Genomic DNA, 16865 nt, shown 5'->3' with positions numbered 1-16865 from the left:
TTTTGAGTTTAGCAATGCACAGCAGATGTAATTTTGTTTCTGTCCCACAGTTTGCAGGTAATTTGATCTTCTCCCTCTGTAATCATTATTTATCATTTGATTTCTCTCTTTCCCCCACCCCCCACCCAACTTTATTTAAATGCACACTTACCTTCATTGCTCAGTCCTTTGCGTATAAGAGTTGGAATGTTATGTTGAGGTTGTACTGGGCATTGGTGAGGGCTCTTCTGCAATACTGTGTCCAGTTCTGATTGCCCAGTTATAGGAAGGGTATGATCAAGCTGGAGAGGGTTCAGAAGACGTTTACCAGGATGTTGCTGGGTATGGAAGGTTTGAGTTATGAAGAAAGGCTGGGACCTTTTTCACTGGAGCGTAGGAGGTTGAGAGGTAACTTGATAGAAGTTTGTAGAATAATGAGAGGTATAGATAAAGTTGATGGTAGTTATCTTTTCCCTCATGAGGAAATTCAAGATTAAGGGACACATTTTTAAGGTGAGAGGAAAGAGATTTAAAAAAGACATGAGGCAAATTTTTTACGCAGAGGGTGGTTTGCATGTGGAATGAACTTCCTGAGGAAGTGGTGGATGCAGCTACAATTTCAATGTTTAGAATTCATTTGGAGGGATATGAGCCAGGAGCAGGCAGTTGGGACTAGTTTAGTTTGGATTTATGTTTGGCATGGACTGGTTGGACCGAAGGGTTTGTTTTCCTGCCGTATGACGCTGACTCAGCTATGATTCTGCCTGTTTTCAGTTCTGGCATAAGGTGGACAGCTTCTGACTAAAGTGTATTTTCAGCAGGTTAGGTTTGAGTTTCGCAAAGGTTTGTGTTTAATCTTGGCTTATAGCATGGTTGGGTTCGGTATTTCTTGTTGATTTAGTGGGGAACTTGTGAGAAAGATAAATGTATGAGCTTGAAGCACCATGATGGCAACAAATATTAAAAAGTTGACCTTACTCTGTACCTTTAAGAGGTTGCTATTCCAGTCTGCTCTGTATATTTGGTTTCTACAAGCCCTACTAATTGTGTAATTCTGTAGAATGACTCACTGGTGATGCACTGATTATGGTGAGACACTGAGCTCTTTTGATCTCTGTTGTCAAATGCAAAGTGAAGGGCTGCTACTATTCCTCAATGGCATTAGTAGATTTGGATGGACTAGTGCCCCATCTTGTTCAGTTCAAGAAACATAAGAATACAGGTAGCCACGTTTGGGATTATTCATTTGCAAGTGTTTCTTCCCTGCTGTAATCAGACTTTTTGAATGGACCTCTTTAATGTTAATATTGATCACTGTCTTCACCTTCTCGGCAGCTGTAACTTTGTACTGTGCACTACGTTCTGTTGCCTTGATTCACTTGTACAGTACAATCTGCCTGTTAAGCATGTAAGACAACACTTTTCACGGTACCTTGGTACATGTGACAGTAACAAATCAAATCCTGTTTGGAAAAGCAGGCAGATCTGCACAAGATCTAGATTCACTTCATGGTTATTTTTAATCATCCTGTTCGGAGATGTCATAACAAGCCTTTGGAGCAGGTGGGTCTTGAATTCAGACCTTCTGGCCTAGAGGTAGGGACACAACTACTGCACCACAAAAAACTTTGCATTTCACTTTATAACATATACAGTTTCTCTTGGATAATTAATAAATAAAATTGCTATTTCAAAAGGCAAGTGCTGTGTTTAAAAATTAATTTAGGCCTATGATGCCCTTCATGCACTGTGCAGTCTTTGGCTAAAGGCTCCCATATCTTTTGAGACTTTCTGAAGGCTGTCGCCATACGTTATTTCATTTCTGCTGTTGGTGTGCTCCCTGTCTAAATCCAAATCTGCATTTGGAGCTATGCTCATAAATCAATTTCATTCGGTGGGATAGGGTACAGGGAGGAAAGATAGCACACAAGCAACCCATTTTAATTTGAGATAGAAGTGGATTTTATACTAACCATTTGGGTCTAAACTATGCCATTATTGGGAAGAGTTTATTGTTTTGCTGGCCTTTTAGTCAGCAAATGTTTCAAACAAGTGAAAATGCATTTCTGTTTTATAAATAATTTCTTTTATTTGATTATCATAGGACTTGCAAAAATTATTTTCAGCATGTTTACAGTGCATTGCTAATAATATTATTGCCTCATGTCAGAATGTCTGAGCCACAATTTTTTTTCAATCTCTGTATTTATCTCGAATATCTGACAGGGAAAGGGAAGCAATGGCCTAGTGGTATTTATTGCTAGACTATGATTCTAGAGACCCAGTCAATGGCCTGGAAACATGGGTTCAAATCCTGCCATGGTAGATGGAATTTGAATTCCATAAAAGTCTGGAATTAAGAGTCTGTATGGTGATCTTGAAACTGTTGTAAATTGTTGGAAAAACCCATCTGATTCACTAGGGAAGGAAACGGTCATCCTTACCCAGTCTGCCCTATATGTGACACCAGATATGGCAATTAGTCATGGGCAATAAATGCTGGCCTAGCCAGTCACGCCTGCATTAATTAATTTAAAAATGTACAGTGAATAGATCATTGATGTACATATAAAGGACTGTTAGAATAGTGTGGGAGTTCTATTTTTAGTTTCTCTCAATGCAACCAAGTGCAGGTGAAATTTTTACATCCTACTGTCAACTCAGCAAACTGGATAACAGCAATTTCACTTATAAATTGCATTTTTCTTTTCCTTCTAGTGAGCTGGTTCCTGCTTACGATTTCAGTACATTTGTTCTGTCAAATTTCAGGTAATTGTATATTTGTTATTTAAGGATAGTTTGCAGTGATTTGACACCAGTAGTATATTTCGTAAAAGCTCTATTTTTGTGGATGGTGGTTGATGCTGTTCATTTGGGCTTATATTTGCTCATCATTCTTCAATGGGCTTTTGCGCTGACTTGCTGTGGTTTGAAAGCCATTTTGAAAACTAGCCCTCTGTAAGGGCTCTGGCACGTATACAAATTTGGAGAGCAACTGTGTATCCCAACCAGTCCATTTGATGAAGCCTTACTGTGGTATGCAGTCTGAACCAGAAAGGGTGAATTTAAAATATTAAATATGAAATCATGTAGCAGATAAAATGGAGTGGGCGGAAAAATGCTATTAAGAGACAAAATCTTTGATATTATTTAAGATCTGAGCAATGCGACTGCACATTTTGTACAAAAACAAAGTTGCTGAAAAAGCTCAGCAGATTTGGCAGCATCTGTGAAGGAAAAAACGGAGTTAACGTTATCGTCTGAGTTCTGAGGAAGGGTCACCGTACCCAAAACGTTAACTCTGTTTATTCCTTCACAGATGCTGCCAGAGCTGCTGAGCTATTCCAGCAACTTTGTTTTTGTTCCTGATTTACAGCATCTGTAGTTCTTTCGGTGCACATTTTGTAGTTGTGCTAAAAGCAATGACAGTAATTAAGGTATATTATGTTGTTTAAAAATGACTTGCACTAGAAAACTTATGCTGGAAAATGCCTAAAGTCTTTCTGTTGAGCATCTATCATACAAGTGCTGCAACTTCACACCCTTTTACATGTTTTTTTTTTCTGAGCGATGCCATTAAAGCAAAGTTTGTGAACAAGCGCAGGAACTCCAGACAGCAACATTCTGATTTCAGAATCATTCTCCATGAGCACTGGAAGTTGCTGTCTGATCTACACTCGATGATAATCAGCAGTTGTCTCCCATAGTTTTACTGCAAAATCTGGAGCATTATTGTTTGTTGTACTTACCAAAATAATGTTCTAGTTTTAATTGTTTTGGTGGTTGTGAATTGGGTAGGACTTTAAATGGAACTGGAGTTGATTTATTAAAATAATTTTTATTTAGATCTGCCATCTAGCAGTGGGAGAGATAATGGGAAATACTGTTCTGGGCCATGTACCTGATGACTCTCAAAATCAGATTTGGTTTAGTAATTAAACTGAATTGAAACAGTTTGTCCCTTTTTTTCCTGGAGCTAATGTCATTTTATACATATATATGTTTCTATACTTGCTCATTTTATAGACAAAGCATAAATTGAAATGTGAAATTGAGCTTTGACTGTCATAAAAATCTAAATTTTTAGGTGTATGGCTGAAGAATATATACAAATTCTGGCTAATTCTAGATGATGTTTGAGTAAGGAAAGTTTATAAAAATAATAAACCTCCAGTAGATTTTCTATTTAACTTGAGATCACTGAGATGGTACCATCTTTTCCTCTGAACTTATGTAGCTGATTATTAGAATCATGGAATTCTGCAGTACTGAAGGCGGCATTTTGACCCATTGTGTCTGAACTTGGCTCCCGAAAGAGCTAGCCACCTAGTCCCCTTCTCCAGCCCCAACAACTCTGAGTAAAGATGTTTCTCCTCATCTCACTCCTAGTCTCTTGCTGACAATGTTGAAATTGTGACCCCTAATTACTGACATACCAACTAGTCTAAACAGAATATCCTTCTTTACCCTGTGAAAATTGTTCATAATTTTGAACACCTCAATAAGGTCACCTGTGAATCTTCTCTGCTCCAAGGACACTAAGCCCAATTTCTCTAATCTTTCCTTGTATCTAAAATCCCTTACTCCTGGGATCATTCTAGTGAATCCCCTTTGGACTGTCACCAGGGCTTTGACATCCTTCCTTAAATAAGGTGCCCAGAACTGAAGACAATACTCCAAATGTGGTCTGACTAATGATTTGTAAATGTGTAGCATCGTTTCCTTGCTTTTCTACTCTCTGCCTCTATTTATAAACTCAAGAATCCTATAAGCTTCCTTAACAACTGTTTCAAACTTGCCTAATCACCTTCAGAGAATTGTGCACCTAAACCCAAGTTCCCTGTGATCCTGTATTGCCCTCAAAGTTGTACCGTTGAGCCCGTATTGAATCTCTGTGTGTTTCTTCTACCAAAATATATTACCTCACATTTCTCCGCATTGAAATTCATCTGCCAGATGTCTGTCCATTTGGCCACTCATCAATGAAGTCACTCAGCATCATCCTCACAATTCACTGTCCCTGACTTTGTAGCATTTGCAAAGTTAGAGATTTTTCTCTCAACATCCATTTCCAAATTCTTTATATAAATCAGCAAAGGGTCCCAACACTGATTCCTGGGGAGCACTACTTTCAATTCATCTCTAATCTGAGAAATGCCCATCTATATGTACCCCTCTGTTTCTTATCTTTTAGCCAACTTCTAATCCATGTTGCCAATGACCCATCAATCGTAAACTTCTCTAATTTGCTAACCAACCTGCCATGTGGCACCATATGAAATGTTTTCTGAAAATCCAAACATACAATATACACAACACTACCCTCATCCACTGTCTGAGTCACTATGTCATAGAACATAGTTAAATTTGTCAGACATGACTCCCCTTGACAAAGCAATGTTGTCTGTCTAGTATTAACTTATTTTTCTAAGTGCATAATTATCGTATCCAGTATTATGACCTCCGTCAGTTTTCTCATTATTGATGTCAAGCTGACAGGTCTGTAGTTTCGTACTTGTTCATGTGTAGTTGAACTATATTTAAACTTACTGATGAAGTATATTTTGATGCATTTTAATTGGCAATTTTTCCTCTCCAGCATAGATCTTTATAATAAACAATTTCTTTTCAATCTCCAATAAACGTCAATGGTGTCTGCAGTTATGAGATGAGACACTGGGTGGTGCTGAGGAATGTTGTTTTCAGAGTTGACACCAGATGTCATGCTGCTGGTCCAAATTTTATGGAAATAAGCCCTGGTTAAATTTATGAAAAATAATTTTATCATAAGACGGTCGTCAGTGTTTTAAGCTCCTTTGAAACCAGACTTCTCATTGGTATATTTATTTCCATTTTGTAAATTAACAGTCACATTGGGTGTCATTTTAAGCTTTTGTTCATAGTGCACTTTGCCTGTAATTGTGGCACCTGCATCCTATCTCTCTTGCCGCATGATACGTGAGCATTAATGATTGAATTGGCTTGGTCTCTGATGCTAAATGCTGCTAAGAATTAATATATTATGTTTAAAACTGAAAGCCCTCCTAAACTATTTATTGAATTAAGCACCAAATAGGACAGAAAAACGCAGCTAAGAATGATCCAGTCGCACAACGTCTCCTTTTAAAGCAGCTGGATATTACATTGCAGGATACTGCATATTGCAGTTTCTAGATCTGACAGCTGGCCAGTACCTCAACTGGCAGGAAGTTGCACCTTTCTGGGCAGAGAGGAAAACTGCATGTACCCATTTTCCCTTTGCTGCCTTGCTGCCTGTGCTTAAGGAAGACAAATTAGAGGTAGAAAAATTAAAGAAAGAGCATCAGCAGAAGGATATTAACCATCCTGCTTCACCATTCAATGAGACCATGCTGATCTATGGCCTATCTCCATATATCTGCCTTTAGCCCATATCCATTTAATATCTTGCTTAACATTAATTTTGCTTAACAAAAAACTCATCTATCTCAGATTTAATATTACAACTAATTGAGCATCCATGGGTGTTTGTGGGGAACAGTGTTCCAAACATTTCCCACGCTTAGTGTGTGGAAGTGCGTCCTAACATCTCCCCTGTATGGTTTGGCTATAATTTTTAGGGTATACCCACTACTTGTAGAATTCTCATCCAATGGAAATAGTTTGTCTTTGTCTTTACCCTTTCTTCCCTGTTAATATCTTGAAGTGATATTATCATTGTTCTTAAATGTTTAGAATTAGAAATTGTACAAACTGTAGCTATAAAAATTCTTTAAGGTATACTGTTGTGTTCCCCACTTAATATGGAGCACAAATATTCCTGTTTAAAGCCTCTTCAAATTGCACGCTTTCATTTGGGTGTCGTGTATAAGTTAGGGAACGTGGTCCAAAAGTGTTGCCTCTTTTTTTTTGTGTTAGTGTAATTAGTACACATCCACCCAGAATATTTTGTAACTGCACTTGCTGAGTCTGTTTTGCTTTGAAATAATTCCTACCACTTTTGTCTTTCCCTTTCCTTGCTCCCTCATTACTTGCTCACTGTTTCCTGTTTGCCACCTCATTTTCTGCCCCTCTCCTGTAACCTCGCTGTGCGTGAGGGCTCAGGAAAGAGGTAAGAAGGTGGGAGTGTGAGGGATGGCAAGCAGGAATGAGTATAGAAAGTTGAACAGAGTGTGGATTGGAGGAGCGGTTCGATTCAAGGCAGCTAATGTAATTCTTACATTATTCAAGAATATAACCCAGCCTTATTGTGTAGTTTCTTATGCGAGTGATTTTTGTTGAACATGTTTTAGTTTATGAAATAAAAAGACATCATAGATTATTAAGGTGTTAAGTGAGGACTAGCTGTATTTAAAATGATTTTAATCATGAATCAGTGTTACAACTTTTATAATTTTAAGGTGGGTTGTTCATTCCGTTTAAGCTTGGTTTGAACTTTATTTAGCCTTTTGGAAGAAATTTTGAAGTTTTCTGAACTTTGTGTGTTTTACAGCCTGGTTGCAAAATGATTACATTGTAGACGTTTTTTTAATCTATTTCAATAGCACTTTGCGTCAGCGTGCAGACCCAGTGTACAGTCCGCCTCTGCAAGTGTCTGGGCTTTGCTGGAGACTGAAGGTTTACCCGGTGAGTTGGAAGGCTGGGGTTTGTGGCTATTTCAGGGATGGCAGGAGAAGGACCAGGAGATTTTGTTACAGTGAACTTTGAGCCAAAGCTTTAGGAATTTTAAGGTACAAATTTACAGTAATGATAGTAGAGAACTCTCATGTATCACAAAGAAATGTACTTTGAATTGAATGTTAGGGGAAGGGAAAGAACAGTGGTTGTGTTGAAGCCAAAATGATTTGAAAATTCAATTGGACTGAAAACAAACAGGGTAGGGAAAATCCACAGATTAGTGACAAATTTTCAGGTAGATACTGAAGTGGTACTTGTAGCCAAAACTAGAAGGTGAAACAGAGTATAGCTATTGGAGTCCTCTGTATCCCCTAACTGAGAATGTCTGTCATTCTTCATGTGCATACCTGCAGATTTTATAAATCTTTCACTCTCACGTCTGTTATCCCTCTCTGGCAGATACAAAACAATACATGCTCAACCAGTGGGATTAGTAGTCTTAGAATTTTCCCCTTCCTGGCTGGAGGCATTGAGACCTCTTAGAATCACCTTATTCTATACCAGCTAAGGGATTGTATCATGGATGTAGACCATATGGCTGACTCACTGTTACAGAGCGGAGCTACTGAATGAATAATAGTTCTTAAAATTATTGTTTAGTAAACAAACCTATAGAGATGTATAAATAAGCAACAAGGTAGTTAAATTTGGCATAAGGAAGGGCTTCTCCAACTTCATTTATTAAAAGTTGCATTGAATATAAATTTATTTGTTTCTGTGAAATGCTTGTGTTGTAACAAAATGGAAGTCAGCCCTAATATTTGGGTGGACTTGAAATGATTTTGTCTATTTATTTTAAAATATTAGTGCAGTTTACAATAGATTGATTTTAATCAGAGTGTGTCTTTCTTGAGTTTGTATCGAAAGTGAGGATGAAAGAGATAATAATACCTGAATACATACATTAGAATCTGCAAACATTAAGTTTTGTATTCTATCCTAGGATGGAAATGGAGTTGTGCGAGGAAATTACCTGTCAGTGTTTCTGGAACTCTCTGCAGGACTCCCTGAAACATCAAAGTATGCAGAATCAACAATTATTTTTTGTGTATGAAATTGATTTCCCTCTATTTTTCATACCGTTCAATTCCAGCATTACTTCTGTTTTTTTTTTAAATGAGTTATTTATTTATTTAAAGTTTTGGCAACGATCTGTAGCTCGGTTTGTAGGTGAGGTTGTTGACTTGCTCACCGAGCTGGCTAGTTTTTGTTCAGATGTTTCGTCACGATGCTAGGTGACATCATCAGTGGAGCCTCCGATGAAGCGATGTTATTCTACTCCACTTTGAATTTATACTGTCTGGTCTGTTAGGGTGAGTACTGTCATTTCCAGTTTTGATCTGTATGGGTTTGTATATGGGGTCTAATTCTGTATGTTTGTTGATTGAAGTATGGGTGGAGAACCATGCCTCTGGGAATAACCCTGCGTGTCTATGTTTGGCTTGGGCTACTATGGTTACTTTGTCCAGTTAAATTGATGGCCTTCATTGTCTGAATATATCGATATTAAGGAGAGTTCGTCGTGCCATTTCTTTTGCTGCTAGATGATGCTAATGTATTCTGATGGCTAGTTTCCTTCCTGTCTGTCCGATGTAATTTGACCATTAAAAACGAACAACAGGAGGACACAGTACGACCTAACACACGAGCCTCACTGCCCTACATCAAGAACTTATCGGAACTGACAAGAAGACTCCTAAGACCACTAGGAATCATGGTGGCCCATAAGCCCACAGCCACTCTACGACAAACATTTACAAGAATTAAAGACCCCATTCCCACTACATGCAGAACGAACGTGGTTTACAAAATACCATGCAACGACTGCCACAAACATTACATCGGACAGACAGGAAGGAAACTAGCCATCAGAATACACAAACGTCAGCTAGCAGCAAAACAGCACGATGAACTCTCCTTAATATCTGTACATTCAGACAATGAAGGCCATCAGTTTAACTGGGACAAAGTAACCATAGTAGCCCAAGCTAAACAGATGTGCGTGGGAATTCCTAGAGGCATGGTTCTCCACCCATACTTCAATCAACAAACATATAGGATTGGAGCCCATATACAAACCCATACAGATCAAAACTGGGAATGACAGTACTCACCATAACAGACTGGACAGTATAAATTCCAAGTGGAGCAGAATAACACCGCTTCATCGGAGGCTTCACTGATGATGTCACCTAGTATGGTGACGAAACGTCTGAACAAAACAAGCCAGCTCGGCGAGCAAGTCAACCACCTCATTCTTTATTTATTTTCTCTCTCATCTTCAACTGTAGCATTTTAAAGCAAATTGTTGGGTTTACTTGGAATTTGTACAGTTATTCTCTTCCTTTTATTCTTTCCTCTTCTCTTTCTCGTCTCTTTCTCCGCCACCACATCCAATCCACCCACTTTGCTGGAAGTGGTGACTGCTGCTAGGGTTCAGTTCTACAGGTGATTGCGGCCTCTCTTCTTTCCAAAGTGACTCCTTCATCTGTGAGCCTACTCAGCAGAGTCAGCCAACACTTGGACATTCAGCTATCTAAACCTGACATCTCCAAGCACACGTACTAGCAAAGGGATCATTGGTTTGTGATTGTGGGCTTAATCCTGCCTATGTTTTTCTCATTTCTGTTCTTGCAGTAAACCTCAGCGAATGTACCTTTCCCAGAGGGTTTTTGGAACATTTTGTGATAGGAATTGGATAAAAATTTAAAACATATGCTGTTTATATGTGGATGAAGCAGCAGAGTAGGATTTGTTTTGTGCTGCTTAAGCAGAGAGACATGATGAACATGATAGTGCCCACATGGTGGCATCCTGCGCTGTAAATTAATCGTGGTGCTAATCAAAAATATGATATTCCGATCTGTTTGATTACCACATTATGCTGACCAAGTAACTGGAGCATTACCATTGCATTTATAAGCAGTTTTCAGAAAGTTGCCTACTGATCTGAACCTTTCTCATTCTAAAATTTGTAGCAAGGTGGAAGACTCTGCCCATGTGTGATTTATTTGAAATTTGACCTGTCTCTGCAAGGAAGGTGGTTACAAGAGTCAGAAGTGAACTTTGCTCTCATAAGAGAGGTGGTGGGGTCACATTATCAAGCTTAGAATGCCCTTGGCATGTTTTGAGATACTGTTAGCTATAAATTGAATGTTACCCTCTACTAACTCCCTAAAGGCTGTCAAGGAAGACTGCCATCTGAGATAAATAGAAAAGACTAAATGCTGAAAATCTTGAAAGTAAAGTAGATCTTGGATACTGACCAACTTGCTGTAAGTTTGTGTTTTGATTTTATTTTGTGCTGTAACCCAAGTTGTCTGGGATCAGCCGTTCCGTTAAATAAAATCACCTGAACTGTTCCTTTTCGGAATCTTGAGATTAAAAGTCATTTCTGATTCTTTTTATTCCCAACATGTGTCCAGTTTTGTTCATGCCGGCTGAATCTAGGTCTAGTTTATCAACTCTTTCAGGACTTGCTTTTCACTCTCTATTTGTAGGTTATGATTACAGCTTTAAATTTTCTGGTTTTCATGCTATCTTCCAAAGAATCAAATTTAAAAGAAGACCTGACTTTACATGTCACTTAGCTGGAGATTTGTCCTCAAATGCATTAGAAACCTCACAGTTCTTTTACCCACTGATGTGTGCCTTTGCATACTTGTATCTCTCTCTCTATATATGAAGTGATAGGAAGTGAAACTGTACCATAATCTAAACTGAATATAGGACTGTTAGTATTCTTCCATAGGATGTGATAAAGCCAGTATTTGTCGTCGATCCCTAACTTCCCTTGAATTGAATAGTTTGCTAGACAATTTCACATGTAGGCCAGACCAGGTAAGACTGACAGATTTCATTCCTGAAAAGATAGTTATAACATTTAGATGGAGTTTTACAATAATTAATCATAATTTTTTGGTCACCATTACCGAGACTAGCATACCATAATGCTCCGGCAGTCCTTACACTAATAAGATTGAGTTTGGTTCAGTTTTGTTTTGATAGCCATCAGATAAGCCATATAGAAATCTATAATCTGACACATGGAATTTAAAATGTTAACATTTTTACCTTAAGATGGTGAACCTGAGATTAGCATTCCCCTCCATGGCCTGTGTGCCTCACAACTTCGGGAACTGGAAGTCAATGAGTCAATGCCATGAATAGCATGCAGAGATTTATTTAGTCATGGAGGCAGGGAGTATGGCTGAATTATTAAATGGATACTTTGCATCTGTCTTCACCATTGAGGTCAGTGCTTCTTAGGCCATGGGAACAGGAGGAAACTGTTACTAGTAGGGTTCAAAATGAATAAGGAGATGGTATTGGATGGACTGCTGGTTCTTAAAGTTGACAAGGTAAAAAAAATTGACTGAGTGATCAGAAACCGAGTAATAATAGTCAATAGACATTTTTTCGGCTAGAGGATGGTTTATTGTGGACTTCTCCAGGGATTGGTATTGGGGCGTTTGCTTATTCTGATTATATTTTAATTATTTCAGATTATGGTGTACAGGAAAATATTGGTATTTGTGGATGATCTGAAACTTGGAACATTGTAAACTGTGAAGAGAACAGTGTAGAACTTCAAAGGGCAAATAGGTGTCAGATGATGCTCAACGCAGAGATATGTGAGGCGATGCACTTTGCTAGGAAGACCATAGTCAGACAATGTAAAATAGAAGCTACAGTTCTTAAATGAATGAAGCAGAGTGGTTTGGGTGTAAATGTGCACAGATTATTTGAAGATTGCAGGACCGGTAGCGAGAGCATATGGTATTCTGGGCTTTATTAATAAGAACGCAGAGAACACAAGCAAGGAGATGATCCTGAACTTGTGTCGAAACTTTGTTAGACCTCAACTTGGCATGTTGCATACAGTTGTGGCTGCCACATTATAGGAAGGTTGTGAACACGTTGGATAGAGTGCAGAACAGTTTTTTACAAGAATGTTTCCGTGTGAGAAACTTCAGACTTGAGGATTGATTGAAGAAGCTGGGACTATTTTCCTTGGGGAGGAGAAGACTAAGACGAGATTTGATAGCAGTTTTGAAAATCACAAAGGAGTTGATGGAGTAGATGGGTAGAAGCTATTCCTACTCATAAGAATCATAACTGTGAAGGCAGAAATATAAAAGTGATTTTGAAAAAGAAGTAAATATTGCTGTGAGTTAAAAACCTTTTTCATAAATGGTTCGGGTACAAAATGTACTGCCTGATGATGTGGTGGAGGCAGGTTAAATTTATGCATTCAGGAGGGCGGAAGATAATTATTTAAACAAAAACAATGTGCACGGGTATGCGGGGAAAATCAGGAGAATGGCACTGAATTATGATGCATATTTGAAGAGCCAGTGCAAACACAATTGGCCAAATAGCCTCCTATGCTACAGCTCATCTGTGTTTCTCAATTCTACCTTCTATAATTCTGAGGTAATATCAAACGCTGATACTCCTGTCCTAACTTTGCCGATCACCCATATAGTTGTTCGGTTCCATTGTGATCTGGTTCAACAATGCTTTAATTTTAACTTGTACTTTTTGAAATCCCAAAGGTCTCCACCCCAGCTGCCGCCACCACCATCATCTCCTGTAATCCTCAGTAGCTGTACAACCCTCTAAATATCCTTGCTGGACTAAATGTGGCCTCTTGAGCATCCCCGATGTCAGTTGCTTCACATTTAGTTGTTTCTTCACTCCCCTGCGTCCTAAATTCTGGAATACACTCCTGTAATGATTGTAACGAGGTCAGCCAGGTGGGCCTCATAGAATATGAGTTTCCTAATTGGGAATGTTAATCTGGCCAAATCAGGGAGTCCTGGCTGACAGATAAGAGCAGAATATCAGACATTCTATCCAGTCAGAGAGCTTGCACTGAGGAAACTGGATCAGTGTCAGGGACTCTCCATGTGTGAATCAAGGGTGTCTTGGCGGCCAGATACCACCTCTGCGGAGTTAATTCAGTGGCAAAGAGAGAAAAGCACGCTCATGAAGAAATCTGCTCGCAACGTTGTCTTTGGGATGGAGTAAGCATTTCTGGCATCATGCCATTATTTGGGAAGCTTGACTCGTTTGATCTTGTGGTTGAAGACTGGGCCCAGCATGTGAGAAGAAAGTGTCATTTTTTCCAAGCAAATGACATCGAGGCAGATAAAAAGCAGCACGAAATTCTCCTATTAGCTTGTGGACCTGCAACTTTTTCAGTTATTAGAAGCCTTACTTTCCCTGAAGCACCAGATACTAAAACCTTTCAAGAGTTGACAGATTTAGTTAAGGAATATTATGACCCAAGTTGCCTCTAATTCTGAGACTCTATCGGTTTTATTCGGCTGTTGGAGAATCAGAGGAATCCGTATTAGGATTTTTGATGAGGTTAAGATGGCTGGCAGACGGATATGACTTTGGTTTAACCCTCCATAAGATGCTGATAGATTTGATTTGATTTATTGTAGCCATGTTTACCTAAGTACAGTGAAAAGCTTAGTTTGCAAGCAGTACAGGGAGATCATAGTAAGCAAGGACATACAGATCATAGGGTGCTTTAGATGGAGTGATGCATCCGGGTTACGCTGCACAGGAGGTGCGCGAAGCAAGATCAACATTAACAAGATCAACTTTATTTGAAGTTAGAGAGTCCATTCATCAGTCTAATAATGACAGGGAAGAAGCTGTTCTTAAACCTGTTGGTGTGTGTTTTCAAGCTTCTGTATCTTCTGCCTGACGGAAGAGGTTGCAGGAGAGCATTACCGGGGTGGGGAGGGGTCTTTGATGTTGGCAGCCTTTCTGCGGCAGCGCACAGTGTAAATGGAGTCCATGGATGGAAGTTGGCTTCGATGATGGTCTGGGCTATGCACATAACCTTCTGTAGTTTCTTATGGTCCTGGGCAGAGCAGTTGCTGTACCAGGCCACTATGCACCAGGATAGCATGCTTTCTGTGTAAAAGTTGGTGAGGGCCTTATCGACATGCCAAATTTCCTAAGCTGCCTGAGGAAGAAGAGGAGTTGTTGTGCCTTCTTGACTGTTGCATCCATGTGGGAAATCCAGGACAGGTTGTTGGTTATCTTCACTCCTAAGAACTTGATGCTCTCAACCCTGTCGACTTCCACACCATTGATGTAGGTGGGAGTGTGTTCTCCTTTCTTTCTGAAGTCAATGATCAGTTCTTTTGTTTTGCCGACATTATCATTGCATCATAATATCAAGCCTTCTATCTTCTTTCTATATTCTGACTCATCATTGTTTGATATCCATCCTACCATAGTCATTTGGTATGTGTGATTGATGATGTAACCATGCAAAAGTGCCTACTAGTTGAAGCCGAACTGGAAATGCAGCAAGTGGAGTGTGAGAGTTGGAGGGTATTCTGACGGAAGTGGCACCCTCGCTAGCCGACTGAACTTGGGGAATGGCACTTGAGTGAAGGCAATTACAAAGCTTCTGTCAGGACATATCCTGAACAGAGGGACTCTAGATCAATCCAAAGCAGAACCCCAAAACAAAGCCAAGCTTTGGCCAAATGGATAAAATTTTCTTAAGGATCCACGCTAGCAAGCCATTGTAGTTACTGCCAGTATGCGGATTGGACACCGGAAAAGAGTCCAACTAGACCTAAGAAAACACATTGGCCATTATCCAGGAGAGCACACGCCCTGGAAAGTCCACCAATATCTATGTGGTACGGAACAATTAAATAGCTCAGCAACGTCCAAATCCAAACCAGTCAAAATAAACGTCTGGTTAAATGGTCACCAGGCTCTGATGGAGGTTGATTACTGCAGCTGTTTCAGTGATCGCAGAACCGGATGGCAGAAAATTCACTCAGCACACCAATCCTTAAGTTTGCAGAAGACTTCAGCTAAAATGAGAACATATACTGGAGAACCTTTTTACGGATTAAGGGTACAAATTTGGTTCCAGTCTCTTATGAGAAGCAGCTGGTTCAGTTATCACAGATTGTAGTAAAAGGCTTGGGCCCAAGCTTGATGGGGCGAAATTGGTTGAGGAAGATTTATCTAGATTGGTTCAATTTTTTTTGATTAGAAAATGTCTGGGAACTTGAGTCAAGTCCTATTACCTGGAAGTTTTTCAGGAAGGTCTTGCAGGTGGTTTTTTTTGCAGTCATGAAGCATGAGAATAAAATAATTGTAAGAAGAAAAATACAAATTTTCACTAAATTTCAAGTGGTTTTCTCTCCGATTTGGCTATTTGATTATAAACAGCTTTTTAAAAAAATTCTTTGCATTATGATTGACTCTCATCCCAAAGTTTATATAGGAAATAACCTAACAATGGAGTGTAGTTGAAGCAGTTAAAATTCTGAATTTTTTTTTTTCTGTTTTTGAAAAGGCTTGTAAATATTTAAAGTAAGACAAAATACTAATTCGGGTTTTAATTTTGACAGTTAGCTAGGGATCAGTTAAAATTTGAGTTCGTTAAATCCTCAATCTTCATTTTAGAATTATTTCCATTAAATTGCAAAATGTTTGTGTTACATGCAAACTTAAGTGCTCTTTGTTGTCTGTTTGCTCTCTTTCTAGGTATGAGTACCGCGTAGAGATGGTTCATCAAGCCTCTAATGATCCAACGAAAAACATTATTCGAGAGTTTGCTTCTGATTTTGAGGTTGGAGAATGCTGGGGTTACAATCGTTTCTTCCGATTGGACCTTCTTGCCAGTGAGGGTTACCTGAATATGCAGAGTGATACGTTGGTGCTCAGGTAATCAATATCTTGTGTATTTCATTTTCTTCACTTCCTCAATACTTTTCACCTTTATTACAAATTGAACTGATCAGCATATTGCATTCTTGAGTAAATCCAACCTCTGGAGGAATTCATTTTTGATTTTTGTGTGCAATCCCTGATCAAAGCAAGAGCTCTCAACTAGTAGGCCAGACTTCTCATAACACTTGAATGTTTACAGCACAGATGGAAGTCATTTGGCTTGTAGTGTTTGTGCTGGTCCACAAAGACCTGACTATGCCAATCCTATTTTCTAGCTTTTGGGCTAGAGCCCCAGAAACAATGGCAATACAAGTGAATATCTAAATTCCGTTTAACGTTACTCGAGCTTCTGACTCGACAACCCTTCCAGGTAGTGAGTCCTAGACTTCTACCACACTCTGACTGAAAACATTTCTTCTCAACCTTTCCCTTAATTTTCTAACTTTTTTTTCCCCTTAAAACCATGGCCCCAATTGTTGTTCCTTCAACAAATGGGGGAAGAA

The 16865-nt window shown here is 39.1% G+C and overlaps 1 protein-coding gene across 1 annotated transcript in view; it reads left to right on the top strand.

The window, feature by feature from the left end:
* LOC109916172 (E3 ubiquitin-protein ligase TRIM37) overlaps positions 1 to 16360 on the top strand; it is a 42559-nt gene extending 26199 nt beyond the window's left edge. The window contains exons 11-14 of the mRNA XM_048621458.1: positions 2698 to 2748; positions 7503 to 7584; positions 8579 to 8655; positions 16177 to 16360. Coding sequence (XP_048477415.1) covers positions 2698 to 2748; positions 7503 to 7584; positions 8579 to 8655; positions 16177 to 16360 — 394 coding nt within the window. The remainder of the gene's footprint in view (positions 1 to 2697; positions 2749 to 7502; positions 7585 to 8578; positions 8656 to 16176) is intronic.
* The last annotated feature ends 505 nt before the right edge of the window (positions 16361 to 16865 follow it).

The sequence above is a fragment of the Rhincodon typus genome, unplaced genomic scaffold (assembly GCF_021869965.1).
Source record: "Rhincodon typus isolate 14 unplaced genomic scaffold, sRhiTyp1.1 hic_rhity00000683, whole genome shotgun sequence".
Classification (NCBI taxonomy): domain Eukaryota; kingdom Metazoa; phylum Chordata; class Chondrichthyes; order Orectolobiformes; family Rhincodontidae; genus Rhincodon; species Rhincodon typus.
Note: the sequence above shows the minus strand (reverse complement) of the source record. Positions and strands in the feature narration are given on the sequence as shown.